The sequence below is a fragment of the Mandrillus leucophaeus genome, unplaced genomic scaffold, assembly GCF_000951045.1.
Source record: "Mandrillus leucophaeus isolate KB7577 unplaced genomic scaffold, Mleu.le_1.0 Scaffold718, whole genome shotgun sequence".
Classification (NCBI taxonomy): Eukaryota; Metazoa; Chordata; class Mammalia; order Primates; family Cercopithecidae; genus Mandrillus; species Mandrillus leucophaeus.
This window is the reverse complement of record NW_012107786.1, coordinates 454,958-469,249: the sequence shown is the minus strand read 5'-3', so window position 1 is coordinate 469,249 and position 14,292 is coordinate 454,958. Positions and strand designations below refer to the sequence as shown.

The 14,292-nt window shown below is 58.8% G+C and overlaps 2 protein-coding genes across 8 annotated transcripts in view; one reads left to right on the top strand and one right to left on the bottom strand.

The window, feature by feature from the left end:
* LOC105528457 (EGF-containing fibulin-like extracellular matrix protein 2) overlaps nucleotides 1-14,292 on the top strand; it is a 21,961-nt gene that overhangs the window by 1,130 nt on the left and 6,539 nt on the right. The window contains exons 1-10 of one of the 7 annotated variants that reach the window (XM_011965201.1): nucleotides 7-226; nucleotides 453-501; nucleotides 1,108-1,314; nucleotides 1,815-1,937; nucleotides 2,228-2,344; nucleotides 2,486-2,605; nucleotides 3,827-3,946; nucleotides 4,035-4,161; nucleotides 4,400-4,595; nucleotides 5,384-6,022. In XM_011965201.1, coding sequence (XP_011820591.1) covers nucleotides 116-226; nucleotides 453-501; nucleotides 1,108-1,314; nucleotides 1,815-1,937; nucleotides 2,228-2,344; nucleotides 2,486-2,605; nucleotides 3,827-3,946; nucleotides 4,035-4,161; nucleotides 4,400-4,595; nucleotides 5,384-5,545 — 1,332 coding nt within the window. In that variant the 5' untranslated portion in view covers nucleotides 7-115 and the 3' untranslated portion in view covers nucleotides 5,546-6,022. Of the gene's footprint in view, nucleotides 1-6; nucleotides 227-452; nucleotides 502-1,107; nucleotides 1,315-1,814; nucleotides 1,938-2,227; nucleotides 2,345-2,485; nucleotides 2,606-3,826; nucleotides 3,947-4,034; nucleotides 4,162-4,399; nucleotides 4,596-5,383; nucleotides 6,023-11,016; nucleotides 11,181-13,130; nucleotides 13,184-14,225; nucleotides 14,290-14,292 lie in introns of those variants that run through there. The other 6 variants (XM_011965200.1, XM_011965206.1, XM_011965209.1 and 3 more) reach the window with 6 other exon arrangements.
* Nucleotides 4,814-11,140, bottom strand: MUS81 (MUS81 structure-specific endonuclease subunit). Its single transcript, XM_011965210.1, has 14 exons — nucleotides 11,003-11,140; nucleotides 10,393-10,491; nucleotides 10,172-10,240; nucleotides 9,922-10,007; nucleotides 9,252-9,392; nucleotides 8,955-9,047; nucleotides 8,736-8,857; nucleotides 8,556-8,656; nucleotides 7,849-7,965; nucleotides 7,651-7,746; nucleotides 7,321-7,449; nucleotides 7,143-7,246; nucleotides 6,571-6,654; nucleotides 4,814-5,209 (listed from the first exon to the last, which is right to left on the bottom strand). The coding sequence occupies exons 1-14, from the start codon at nucleotides 11,006-11,008 to the stop codon at nucleotides 5,137-5,139; spliced, it is 1,320 nt and encodes a 439-aa protein (XP_011820600.1). The 5' UTR covers nucleotides 11,009-11,140; the 3' UTR covers nucleotides 4,814-5,136.

Below are 14,292 nucleotides of genomic sequence, written 5' to 3'. Positions count from 1 at the left end.
CCCAAGCACGTTCCTGAGCGGGCAGTGGCGGGGGCTGGGCTCGGACTCCCGGCACAGGGAGCGGGGTGCCGCGGCAGAGGCCCTTGACCGGTGTCCACCATCTCGCAGCCCCAGGATGCTCCCCTGTGCCTCCTGCCTACCCGGGTCTCTACTGCTCTGGGCGCTGCTGCTGTTGCTCTTGGGATCAGCTTCTCCTCAGGATTCCGAAGAGCCCGACAGCTACACGGTGGGGACAGTGAGGGCCGCTGGCCTGGGATGGGGAGGGTAGGGAGGAAGAGACCGGGACCCCGGGGTGGCTGCTGCCAGGGAAGTCTCCTTCTCCTGGCTGGTGGAGGGCTGGGGGCCATTGTTTGGAGCAGGCCGGAGGGTGGCCAGGCTCAGGCCCTAGTGTTGGCCTGGTCAGTTGGAGGAGATCTTTGGGTGACCACTGGCCACTTCTGGTTCCCTTCCAGGAATGCACAGATGGCTATGAGTGGGACCCAGACAGCCAGCACTGCCGGGGTGTGTGTGCCTGGGGGACCAAACACCCCCAGGAACCCAGAAGGGGATTGATAGCTGCTTTCCAAGGGACAGCCCCACATCCGAGAGCTGCCATGGGAGCCCAGCAGCTCGTCCTCTGCCCAGCTCTGCTACACCGAGGCCAGCCCTGGTTCTCTGGAGGCCAGTTCAGCTAGGGGTGGCCTCGCCCTCTCCCAGAAACCCAGGAAACCTTGCCCCTACCCCTCAGAAGAGCTGGATCCTGTACGCCTTCTCTGAACCACTCTCCTGTCCCAGCTCTTTGTCTCATCACAACCTGGGAGGGTAGTGTCCCCAGGGGTGGGTAAGGAGGCCCCCACTCTTGGGCTGAGCTAGGGCTAGGGCTGTGGGGAGGGATAGAGACCCACTTGCAGGCCAAGAATGAGGGCAACAGTGGGAACAGCTGCCCCACCTCCAGCCTTAACCAACCCTGGGAAGGGGTCCCGGGCAGGCAGACTTAGCTTGTTGAGCAGAGTGGGAAGGCTTTGCTGGGGCCACACATCTTGGAGAAGGCCGAGCTGGGCTCCTGCCTCCGCTCCCTCCAGGGCCAGCCCAGGAGACTGGCTGTGCCCAGCAGGCCCCTCTCTGCAGATGTCAACGAGTGTCTGACCATCCCTGAGGCCTGCAAGGGAGAAATGAAGTGCATCAATCACTACGGGGGCTACTTGTGCCTGCCCCGCTCCGCTGCCGTCATCAACGACCTACATGGCGAGGGACCCCCGCCACCAGTGCCTCCCGCTCAACACCCCAACCCCTGCCCACCAGGCTATGAGCCCGACGATCAGGAGAGCTGTGTGGGTGAGTGAGTGGGGACTGCTCTGGTGCCTGGCTTCCAGTCCTCCAACCACGTGTCTTAAACTCAGACCTCATGTTCCTTCCCGGCTCAAAAGGGTCGCTGGTGACGTCCACACCCTCATCCAGACACTCATGTTGTTTGCGACCTGCCACAGGTGGCCCCAGCTTGTGTGCCACTGCTCCAGCCAGCTCCGGCCCCCTCCCCTTGGTTGCTGCAGAGACACTGCAGGAACTCTGCCTTCCAGTGTCTGTCCCCTGGGAGCCACAGGCCTTGGAGGAAGGACAGTCCAGGAATCAGTGCTTCTGGGGGTGTGGACAGGACCTTATTTCCTATGCAACCCCCAACATGTGGTTTTAGAGGTTAGGGATGCCTTTCCTGTTGGCTCCAGGCTGGTGAACTCTTACGTGTGCTGTTGAGAGAACTGGATTCAAGTGTTGGATCTATGTGTCATGTTGGGTGGTGTGCGGGATCCCAGGCGGGGGCTGAGTGGTGTCTCTTGCAGATGTGGACGAGTGTGCCCAGGCCCTGCACGACTGTCGCCCCAGCCAGGACTGCCATAACTTGCCTGGCTCCTATCAGTGCACCTGTCCTGATGGTTACCGCAAGATTGGGCCCGAGTGTGTGGGTGAGTCCAGGGAGCAGCTTCTCTAGGCTCTGTGACCCTGGTCTGGCCCTTGCTCTAGCACCTGACCCCCATTCAACCCACGCTTCACCCCCAGCCCCTGCCACCTCACCCTCCTGTCATCAGACACAGAGGACTGTATGGGGGTGTATTTGGGAGGTGTCCTGGCTGACCCTGCCCAATTCAGCTCCCCGGACACAGGCAGGATTATGGGTGGTTAAGCCTTGAGTCCCACCTGGCTCGAGCCCACCTGCCCTCTGCCCTCCGCCCTCCTTCTTCTGCCTCTATCCCAGACATAGACGAGTGCCGCTACCGCTACTGCCAGCATCGCTGCGTGAACCTGCCTGGCTCCTTCCGTTGCCAGTGCGAGCCAGGCTTCCAGCTGGGGCCTAACAACCGCTCCTGTGTGGGTGAGGCTGGGCCGGGCCAGGCTCCTGGGTCCTGGGCAGGGAGGTGTGAGGTGGGGGTGCTCCCTTCCTGACCAGCCCAGGTAGAGTGGAGGCTCTGGGCTGCTCCTCTGCTTTCATCCCTGTTTTACCTGGCACCCCCAGATGTGAACGAGTGTGATATGGGGGCCCCATGCGAGCAGCGCTGCTTCAACTCCTATGGGACTTTCCTGTGTCGCTGCCACCAGGGCTATGAGCTGCACCGGGATGGCTTCTCCTGCAGTGGTGAGAGCTCCACCCCTGCTGCGTACTCCTCCATGAGCCCCCAGGCCCTACCTATGCCGTGCCTCCTGCCACACAGTTCTCCATTTGAGGCCTCCGCGTCCCGTCACTGTGCACCCAGCTGCCTCCTGGTACTCCACTCCGGCTGGCTGTGGAGCACTCCCAGACCAGTGGGGAAGGCACAAGAAGAGGCAGCTAGGTCCCTACTGAAGCCTGCTGGGGAGACTGAGGATGTGGGTGCCACTTGTCCCACGTGTCAGGCTCACCTGCATTTACCTGCATTTGAATTTTGCACTAGGACAAGTCGCTTCTCTCTGAGCCTGTTTCTGCTTCTATAGTGGGTTGTGTTGAGGATTAGGTGAGAGTGTGATAGATGGGGTCCAGCCCGTCTCAAGCTGCAGTGCTTTCAAGTGAATTGACGGCCACTTAATGAGAACCTGCCCTCGTAGTGTGTTCCCTGACACACTTGGCCTCCTTCCTCTCAAGAATCCTAGGAGGTATGATTTTCTCCTTCCTCTACAAAATGAGGACATTCAGAGCTCCCTCCAGGTTTGTTGAGAGGATTACATTAAAATAAGCACAAAGTCCTGGGTAAATGGTGACTTTCATTATTCAGCTGAAAGAGGTTAAGTGACCTGCCCGAGTTCATACAGCCAGGATGAGATGGGGCCAGGGCTCGATCCTAGACTTCTCACACCCTGTCAACTGGCACATACCCTCTATGTTATGCTTTGCTGCGGGATGAGGCCTCACTGCTACCTGGCAGCATGAGTGAACAAGAGAAGGGAAATGGTCTGCCTGTGAAGCTCAGTTAGCTGGAGGTGACCGCTGGGTGCTCGGGCTGACTGTGGGTTGCAGGAATTGGGCAGGTTACAGCACAGGGCGGACCCACGAGACTCATCTAGTCTAAGACACTCATTTTACTGATTGGGAAAATAAGATTCCCCTAAATCAGCCGGTGGGATTCACACCCAAGCCTCTAGATTCCCACTAACTTTATTCAGTGTTTCCTCCAGTTCTGGGCAGAGAGAAGTCTGAGCTGGGGCAGCCTGGGCAGAACTTTGTTTGAACCCTCCATCTCCCGGCTGAGCTTGTGGCTTGTCTCATCCCCCTGCCTTCCTACATTCAGCCTAACATGGGGCTGGGCCTTCTTAGGAAATGTTTGTGGGACTGAATGGTGAAGACTGCCCTTGACCCGGGGTCCCCATCCCCACGCTTCCTCAGATATTGATGAGTGTAGCTACTCCAGCTACCTCTGCCAGTACCGCTGCGTCAACGAGCCAGGCCGTTTCTCCTGCCACTGCCCACAGGGGTACCAGCTGCTGGCCACACGCCTCTGCCAAGGTACAGGTTGCCTGGGTGGGATGGGCAGGATGGTGTCAGGAGCTGGCAGCCTGACGCCCCCGATTCTAGCCCCTCTCCCCTGGCACAGACATTGACGAGTGTGAGTCTGGTGCGCACCAGTGCTCTGAGGCCCAAACCTGTGTCAACTTCCATGGGGGCTACCGCTGCGTGGACACCAACCGCTGTGTGGAGCCCTACGTCCAGGTCTCTGACAAGTGAGTCAATTTGATGCCAGGCCCCGAGAGAAACTACGTCTCCCAGGGGGCTTTGGGGCTGACTGGCATCTATTCGGACAAGTGAGTGCCCCTGAGGGCTGATGGGAACCATAGTCCTTCATGACAACCAGTCACAGGGGTGGGAGGGTCCTTTTGGAATTCCCTTCCTTTGTAGGGTAGGAGAAATTGGGGGGACAGGCAAGGAGCTCATTCATGTCCCCCACCTCGGGGTCTCTAGCCGCTGCCTCTGCCCAGCCTCCAACCCTCTGTGTCGAGAGCAGCCTTCATCCATTGTGCACCGGTACATGACCATCACCTCGGAGCGGAGCGTGCCCGCTGACGTGTTCCAGATCCAGGCGACATCTGTCTACCCTGGTGCCTACAATGCCTTTCAGATCCGTGCCGGAAACTCGCAGGGGGACTTCTACATTAGGGTAAGGTTTCTGCAACCCTCAACTGACACGCACAATCTAAAACTGAACTCCAGGATGCCTTAAGGGGGAACTCGGCCAGGCTGCTATGCCCTTCCCCTCCCCAAAGCCCCGCCCCCGGGAGGCGGGATTTCTGTAGGACAACAGGGATATTCTAAATTCCCGTGGTGCAAAGGGCAGATGGTTAAATGCAATTCTAACGAAGCACTCGGACATGGGAGTTTGAGTCCTGGTACTAGTTTTCCATGTCTGATCTCAATTTCACCCACAAACCAAGGGAATGGCGTGTGCAGGGGCCTGGGGTCAGAAAGTCCACTCCTTGCTGGTGGATGTGTTAGGTGGGAGGGGGCCAGGGGTGGCTCACAGTGAGCTGCTCACGGTGAGTGGCAGCGGCATGCATGGGTCTCACCAGGAGAAGGGGTTTGTCTAGAACCAGCGCTTCTCTTTCATTTTGAAACTGAATGCTCTGAAGGGAGTCTGCTGACTTTGGGTCACCAAAGGTCCCACCACTCCCAAGAGCCACATGGTGACCTTGAATCATCAGTTAGCCTGGGTCAGACAGAATGAGCTGGAAAGGGTGGGAAGAGCCCCAGCAGGAGATTTCTGAAGGCAGGAGCCTGGGTTGGGGAGGAGAGATGTTGAGGGTGTCAAAGAGCTGGATGAGAGTCTGGGGTCGCAGCCTGGCCAGGGCTGTCCCTCCACCTCAGCCACGGGGCAGGGAGGTGACGCTGGGGCAGGGGCCTAGCACACAGGCTGACACAACATATATCCCTCCACCCACTGCCCTGCAGCAAATCAACAACGTCAGCGCCATGCTGGTCCTCGCCCGGCCGGTGACAGGCCCCCGGGAGTACGTGCTGGACCTGGAGATGGTCACCATGAATTCCCTCATGAGCTACCGGGCCAGCTCTGTACTGAGGCTCACCGTCTTTGTGGGGGCCTACACCTTCTGAGGAGCAGGAGGGAGCCACCCTCCCTGCAGCTACCCTAGCTGAGGAGCCTGTTACGAGGGGCAGAACGAGAAAGGCAATAAAGGGAGAAAGAAGGAGTCCTGGTGGCTGAGGTGGGCGGGTCACACTGCAGCAAGCCTCAGGCTGGGGCAGGGTGGGACTTGGGGGGGCAGGCCAAGTTCACCTAAATGGGGGTCTCTATATGCTCAGGCCCAGGGGGCCCCACTGACAGGAGCTGGGAGCTCTGTACCACGAGCTTCAGCCACCCCGAGAGGAGAGGAGGTAACGAGGAGGGCGGACTCCAGGCCCTGGCCCAGAGATGTGGACTTGGCTGGCTTGCAGGGGTCCTAAGAAACTCTACTCCGGAGAGCGCCAGGAGGCCCTGGGTTCCAGTCCTAACTCTGCCTCAAACTGTACATTTGGATAAGCCCTAGTAGTTCCCTGGGCCTGTTTTTCTATAAAAAGAGGCAACTGGACTGTTAGTGGTTTTCAAGCTTTTCTTTTAGGAAGTTTTATTTATTTTTATTATTTTTATTTTCCCAATAAGCCCTCTGCACTCCTAAGGAAGTTTTATTTGATGAGGACCAACTGATGACATAAAATCGATTCAAAGCTGCAGTGCCCCACTGACTCCATCTCCCTAACCAGGCAATCCCAGGTCCTAAGCAGCTTTGTTTAAAAACCACTGGTCCAGACGGTATCCCTGGTTCCTGCGTATTTCACAAGGTCCCCAGGACCAGGCATCTTCTACATAACACATATGGCTGCAAATACTTAGATTCTAATTTTACCACAAAAGATGTTGTTAAAAGGCTGGCTAGCCTGCGTGGGGGTACAGATGGGGGCTGGGGGCTGTTTCACAGCATAAGCTCAGGTCAGGGGGCTGTAGCTGCAGTAGAGCTGAGATAAGGTCCTGCTCAGAGCAGGCCCCAGATTCCTGCAGGAAGAGAGGCAGCGAGGGTCACGCCCTGGGCCTAGGGCAGCCCCAGTCCCCACCACTCCCTCCAGGTTCCGTCTCTTGCCCTCACCTCTGTAGACGCCCACACTTGATGGTGCTTAGCAGTGTCTCTTGTTCCTTGGGGGTGGCACAGGCATCATAGGCGGCCAGGAGGCTGGGGGACAGGGGCTTGAGTTTCTGAGGCTGACGGTGGCCCACTCTGGGCCAGCACCATGAGGGGCCAGGCAGAGGGGTCAGCATGGGATAGAAGAGTTGGGACACTGCCCCACTTCCTGAGCCTGGCACTCAAGGCCCCAGGCCAGCCTGGCTGTCCTCCCTCCCTGTGGGAACCCTGGGGCAAAACCAGCAAAGGCTCCAAACCATCACCCTCACTCCCCTTAATGGCCCAGCCCCCTTCTCCAAGAAGCCTCTTCGCCACCACGTGGGACATCTCCCTCCCTCCTGTGGCCTCCAATGCCTGGGACACTGTGTGGGTCTGCTGGCTTCCTCCCCGCTTGGCCTCCATGAGCACCCTGGGATCTGTCCATCTCTGGTCTGCGCAGCCCACACAAGGCCAAGCTCCCTCCACGAAGCATGGATTAAGGTGAATTCCATGCACGGAGAGCAGGGGCTGAGGACACCTAAGGGTCCTCTAGGGCCTACCTGGCAGGGGTGCTGTATCGATCCACCAGGGCTGCTGCTTTCTCCCCACTCACTCCGCGCACCTGCATCAGCTGCCGGGCAAACACTTCTCGCACTGACTGGGCCTGGGTTTGGGGAAGGGCTGGATCAGTGGGGGTCTGGGCCAGGCCACGTCCGAGAAGCTGGGCAGAGACAGTACCTTATTTTTGATGGCTCCTGCGTTGAAGTCACTGAAGGTGAGGAGTGAGCAGAGAGGGTTTGGAGAGGGCATGGCCCCCGATTCAGGGTTCCCAGGGGTTCCCCAGGGGCGGCTGCGTAGGGTGTGGCCCTGAGGGAAGAAGGGACTGAGGCCAGGCTGGAGCTCGAAGGGACAACTCCAGCCAGCCCCTGCCCAGTCCTCAGCCTCGGGGGGCCAGCCTGAGAAATGGGGATCTCACCCACCTTGCTTCTTTTGGGGATGCACAGGGCCCAGGCAAGGTGAATTCCTTGTGGGCTGTGTCCCGACACTGGGACAGGGGCCTCTGCTCACCTGGTAGAGTCTCTGCAAGCCCCGCGTCAAGAGGGCCAGATAGGCAGCTGACTCCTTAATGTCTGCTGTGCGCTTCACAAAAAAGCCATCAATGACCTGGGGAAGAGGACCCAAGAGAGGGAAGGTGGTTCCTGGCCCAGACCATGAACCATGGACCACAGCGGCCCCTGCCTGCCTGGCCCTGCCCTCCCTGCTCACCTGAGTGTTAGTGACAGCCTGCAGCAGCGTACTCTCAGGAAGGCTGAGATTGTGGACCGAGCCATGCTCTTCCACCAGGTATACCCGGCGCTCCAGGCCACAGCGCTTCAGGCGGAACTGGGGAAGTGGACAGAGTGGGCAGGGAGGGTCAGGCTGGATGACCACATGCCTGGGCGTCCATGATGTCACACTCAAAATGGTGCTATGACCCTGTTCCCACCAGTTAGCCTCTGCATCCTCCCTAGCCTCTCCACCTGCCTCAGAGGGGCCTCCACAGCTTTGCTCATGCTGACACTCTTGTCTAGAAAGCCCTTCCTCCATCTCTCAACATCCTTCAAGCCTCCCCTGGGCCGGTACATGGCCTCTGTGACTAGGGGGTCCACCCAGCAGCAAGTACCAAGGTACAGCCTCTGTATTTCCAATTCTGGAGGTTTAAGCCTTGTTTATCCAAGACTGCAGGGGCTCGGTACCCAAGAGGTCTTTAATATGCTCCTGAGCTCAGCCCAAAAATGCAGGTACCTGGCTTCCTACTGTGTGCCTGGACAGGCCTGTGGGGGTCTGATTCTGGAGCAACCACAGGGTGGATGTGGCTGGATTCCAAAGGGCTCTGCCTCAAGGAAGCTGCCAGAAGTGCCCTTGGATTGCTCTGGGCTGAAAAGGGGGGCCTCAGAGCAGTCAGGGAAGCCTGGCAAAGCCAGCAAAATTACCTTCTGCTCCCGGAAGCGGCTGTCAATGATGCTGCTGCAAAGGTCATCCAGCCGCTTGCGCTCTACAATGTGGTCCAGTACCAACTCCCCAGGGCTCGCTGCTGACAAGCCGGCCGTTAGCTTGTGATCCCCCACCCACCAGGCCCTGCCCCTGGCGCCAGCCTGCCCACGGCCCTTCACCTGGGTCTCTAGGATTGGTTTCCTGTGCCACCCATACAAAATCCCCAACGTGCAGCTTGCGCACTGTGTGGGTCACGTGCAGCCGCTGTAGCTCTCGGAGCAGCTCCGGCCTGTGCCCGCCCCTGGAGTGGCAAGGAGGGAATCCTAGATCAGGGCAGGGCAGTGCCTACCCCCCAGCCTCCTCCGATCGTCTACCTCATTTCTCCCCACCTCACTCACCCCCGGGTCTCGCCAATGTCCACACACAACAGCACCCTGTACTCTCCAGGCCTCAGCTCCAGTGGTGGCTGCTGGACCCCTGCTTCACTGGCACTAAGTGGGGGGTATCGGTATGTGAGGCCAGAACCCCTTGTGCTAGGGCAGTTGCCCCACACCCATGCCACCCGACACCCACCACCCACCTACAGTAGGGAGGCAGCCACAGCTCAGCTACAGGTGATGGATAGAGGTGGGGTTTTGGCCTCATTTCCCATCCCCACCTCCCTGTTTTCCCCCCTCCTCCGCCCTCCTTCTCACAGCTCTGCTGAAGCTGCTCCTGGCACTGCTGCCTCCTCCCCAGGGGGCTCCTTAGGCCCGATGCCCACATTCAGCAAGCTCAGGCCTTCTGACTCAGCTAACTTCTGGGCCAGCTCCAGGCCCTCTGGGGTCAATGAGTACCTGGGAGGCAGAGGGGAAAAATACAGCTCTCCCTTCTTCACTCATTCCTGGCAGGCTCTCCTGCCTGCCCCCAGCTGGGCTGGCCTCACCGCCCCCTTGGCGCCCTGCACAAATGACCCCAGTGGCTCCTGCTGCTCCTGGTCTTCTTGGCTCTTAGAGCAGTTCCTTGGACCTGCTCAGCTCCATTCTCAGGTCTGCAAGAAGTGTGTCTCAGACGATTTCCTTCCTCCTATCTTCACTAATGCTGTTTCCTCCTCCTCGAAATACTTATCCTGAATCTCTACCTGCCAAATTCTAAAACGTGTCAAATGCTATCTCCTCTGAAAAGTCTTTCTACTTCTCCAATAACCAGGGCACCCTCCCACCCCCGCACCTGCGGTTTCACACCCTCCAGGTACTCCAACAGTGGGGGCTCCTAAGGAAAGGCCCCCAACCTCAACAACATCAGCTCTGGGAGTTGTTGAGTGACTCTAAGGCCCCACTAAGAAGTTCACGTGTGCTTTGCTGTATCTCCTGCAGTTGGCCCCACCTGGCTGGCTGGTGTGTCCTGAGGACCAGGTTCCTGTGGAGGAGGGAGCGGAGGGCTGGCCAGGGTCGAGCACTCCCAGGGGCTACCTGTGGATCAGAAAAGAGACCGTCAGAGAGCACCTGGTACCACCACAAGTCCATGTTCCCTGTGTCCCCAGCCACGGGCCACACACGGGCCCACTGCAAGAAAAGGCAGTCTTTGGTGGGCTCCAGAGCCACTTGGGCCTGTCTTCCCCAATCCCTGTGCTCACCCTGGGGGCCTTCTGAGCACACCTCTGCAGCAGCTCCTCCTTGGTTAAGAAGTGGTAGCCATTAGGATTCTGAAACCAAGGTAGAAGAGACAGGGTAGGCTCAGTGCCAGGGACCCTCCTCATCTCGCTCAGGTGGCTGGGATAATCTTTGCCTGCCTTGCCAGGGCTAGGCACCTCTGGGAACCTCCCACCCCACTGCCATGGTTCCACCCAGTGCTCACCAGGTGCTCTCGGTAGAGCATCAGCAGTATCACTCGGGCTCCTGAGTGCCGAGCTGGCCAGTAGTTGCCAGAGCCTCCCGCTTTGGACTGGGCAGGAACCTGAAAGGTACAGAGGAGCTCTGAACGTGAAAGCCAGCTAGTCATCTTCGAATAAGTCCCCAGCAGGCTTTGTGGCCCTGAGTAAGTCACTCAGTTATCTCTCAGTTTCCTTCTCTGTAAAACGGGCCAGGTGATGGGATGGCCCACTGCAAATGTGGGATGAGACAGCAGGCAGTTTCCGGGCAGCGGGTGGGGGTGTCTGCCCAGCCTGGCCTCAGTTCTACCACGCGCTGCAGAACACGTGTGATTAGACAGGAAAACTCAATAATGGTGACCCCGTAACTAACTGAGCTGGGCTCCCTAAGTAGCTTGATCATGGAATTCTCTCGTTGGCTGTTACCAATATTCCTAGTCACAGATTAAAATACTAAGTCAAAAAGAGGGTAAGTCATTTGCTCAAGGCCAGGAATCACTGGTGAGATTTGGACTCAGGCTTGCCAAATCCCCCAAGCCAGAAAATCATACTCCCGCACTCCCACTTTGCCTTCCGCTCCCCTTGCCCCTTCCTCACTGGCATGGAAGAGTCCTGGACTTCCGCAGGTCGCCCCTGCGGGGCTGGACTGTTCTCTCCAGATGGCGAGCCCGGGGCATGGTCACCTGCGGGAGCAGAAGAGAGTCAACTCCACTCCACGGAATCCGGCAGCTGCGAAGGTCTGGGATGCAACCTGCTCAGATGATAAGTGAAACCGGTGAGGGAGGCTCAGGGAGCGCCAGCCACTAGCCCGAGGCCGAACGGCAACCTGGACAGGAGTGGGGAGCTTAAAGCTAAGGGCCTCCAGGTGAGTACGGAAGCTGCACCTGGGGGAGGCAGGGGATCACCGACCCTTTCCCCAGACGCTCACCGCCCGATGTTCGGTGCCGCTGCAGCCGCTCGTCCAGCATCCGGCAGAGCCCGTCTCCGAAGTGCTGTAGGATCTTAGCTTCCTTCCCGCTGCGCAGCGGCAGTGGGTACCGTCGGAGGGACCGCAGCGCCTGGCCGGGCAGGGGTAGGGTACCTGGTCAGGGCAGGCCCGACCTGGCCAGCAGCTTTTCCCATCGGGCCACGCCAGGACCCACCTTCTGAAACACGAAGCGTGTGCGGCGCCCGCTGCGGGTCGCCTCGTCCCGCCACTCGGTCAGCCAGCGAACGAAGAGCGGATTGGGACAGGCAGGCAGCGGGCGCTTCCGGCCCAGGCGGACCGGGGCCGCCATGAACCCGAGGGCGGGTCCTCCGGCGCCCCACGCCCGCGGGACTGGGACGCCGCCAGTTCTGGAGTAGGGATTCGAACACCTGGCCCGGGGCGGGGCGGGAGAAGAGGGAGGCCGAGGGCAGGACCGCTGAGATCACAGGGCCCCAAACACACGGGGCACTAACGAGAGGAGAGCCTGCCGCCCTCCCGCCCCTGCGCTGCTCTAAGTGGTTGGTGAGGGGCGCTGTCTCTTAAACGATCTTTTCCCCTCGGCCCCACTCCAGCCAGCCTTTGGGACGCGCCCAATCCCAGCCCCCGGAGCCTGGACCGACTCCTTCCTGTCACCCCAGATTCGAGAGCGGGGTCATCTTTGTGTAGGCGAGAGGAAGGCGGACAGCGCCCCCTGTGACGGGGAGGACTGGTTGGGCGGCGCTTAACGGACTAACCTGAACTTGGCCGCTCTAAGTCTCTTAAGATTGCCAGTTTCAGCCTCAAGCTTGAAGGAGGCTGGAGATGGAGACTGGTCTTGAAAAGAGTCCAGGAGAGGCGAGGGCTGGGAGACAAACGGGTGCAAACGTATTGGTGGGAAGGACACCCAGAAATGGGTGCTGGGGATGAGGAGCTGCAGGATCCTTGGAGGAAATGGTCATCCTCATCCCCGGGATACAGGGCAAAGAGTGTATGGTGGAAAGGAAGTCGGGGACGTGCAGAGAAGGCCTAAAATAGGACTCGGAAGGTCGGGGGTCAGAGGCCTAGAGGAAGGAGGACTGTAAGTAAGAGGTGCTTGGGCACGCTGGCAGTTGGGGAGGCCTGAGATGGGCACGTGGTTGGGTTCCGGGGCGGAGGAGCAGGCTGCGGGTTAAGAAGCCCAGACACAGGTAGAGGGGAGAACAGTTCGTCATTTTTGTGGCTAATCGGAAGTGGGAGACCCCCAGGGAGGTTGAAGATGGAAACCCTACAAAGGGTTTCAACCTGAGAAGCCTCAAGGACACGTATAACTGAGTTGGACACAGGCGACCCGCCAGGGTTCGAAGCAGCACCCGGCATCTAGCTGCTATACCGGAAGTCGTGAGACGCAGGTCTCCAGGCGGTGAGGAAGCGAGAGGTGGGCGCCGGAGCTGTAGGCCCGCCCCTCAGGACTGTGCCTGGCCCACGGCGCAGTAGCCCCACCCGGGCTAAATTGGACCAATGGGCTCCGGCTCCCGCCTCCTGCCCGCCGCGGCCTTATAAGGAGCCTGAAGCCGGCGGTCGGGCTGACCCCGCCCCCTCGAGTCTCATGTCCTAATAAGGACATCTAGGGCATCCCGCGGCTGGGGGCGGGCGGGAGCGCGTCTCCAGGGTAACTGCGAAGCCCCCTCCCTCTCCCCGTTGCTCTTGGAAACTCTAAGGCTCGGAAAAGGGGGCGCTAGCGTCTTCATGCAGGGCCGCTTGCGGGAGGCGGGGGTCAAGCTGCTGTCTCCACCTGGAGCGCCGGGAGCCCAGGCGGGGGCGGTGCAGTGGAATGTCCCCGACTACAACCCCCGGCATGCTCTGCAAGGTACTCCACTCCCTGGCATCGCTCTCCGTTTACACCCTTAATTCCGTTTATAGGATTAGAGTCCCCAGTTCCCTTTCTGGGTTTGCCTCTGGCTTGTTTGCGACCCAGTCTTCTCTTCCTGCAGAGTGTGAGGCTGTGGTCACTGTTCTAGGACAACAAAATCATCCCGGAGTCCCCCGCTCGTTTTTTTTTTTAAGGCATATACTACCATAGATCTTGTCTCAGTTTTTCAAGTGTTAGAATAACCACGTACCTGGCTATCAACTCGAGAGCTGGGTGCAAGTCTGGCTTAATATCTATTTTTTCTCAGTGGCACGTAAAAGGCACATAAAGAAGCTTTGAATTGAATGCACAAAGCCTCGTCTTTACCCTTTATCGCCTCATGACTTTGCCAAACATCTTTAAACAAGAACAAAGCTCTCAGAGATTTGCTTGTACCTTTCCCCTGTGCCTTTTCCTCCTATTTTTATTTTACTGACGTTGCACATGGCCTTTTTTTTCAGGAGACGAGTGGCTTTGCACATGTGGAGTACTAGTGTTATCCGACCGATGACGCCTTCATACTTGTGATTTTCTTTGCTTTAGGTCGGGATTCCAGGCTAATCAATAGTTGCTTCGATTCAGAAAAGCAAAACCCTAACCTCACTCAAGAATTTCAGGCCAACGGATCCAGATAATACCAGATGGGTCTTAAGAAAGCCGTTTTGCTGCGGGATAAAGAGCCGCTTAGTCGGGGATCGTTTTCGGGTCATTTTACTGAGCGCCACCTCGCCGGGTTCAGAGCGGTTCCTGGGAAATTGGACCAATGGGCTCGCGCTGCGCTGTGCGGTGCCGCCCGGAACCCGGGCCTACATTTCCCCGCATGCACTGCAGCTCCGGACTGGCCGGCGGGAAGACTCCGTTACCCAGCGAGCGAGCGAGGCGGCGGCGCAGGGCCCACGGACTCCATTTCCCGTCGGCCCGCGGAGGGAGCGCCGGAAGCCCGCCCCGCCCCTCATTGTGCGGCTCCTACTAAACGGAAGGGGCCGGGAGAGGCCGCGTTCAGTCGGGTCCCGGCAGCGTCTGCAGCGCTCTTGTCTACTGCGGCTCTCGGTG

Bases quoted from the DNA above. Each gene is read 5' to 3' on its own strand.
- MUS81 (XM_011965210.1), bottom strand. The intron at 10,241-10,392 runs GTGAGCACTGGG...CCTTGGTTTCAG, and splicing joins TGCTCTACCGAGAGCACCTG to AATCCTAATGGCTACCACTT. The intron at 8,657-8,735 runs GTGAAGGGCCGT...CCGGCTTGTCAG, and splicing joins AACCAATCCTAGAGACCCAG to CAGCGAGCCCTGGGGAGTTG.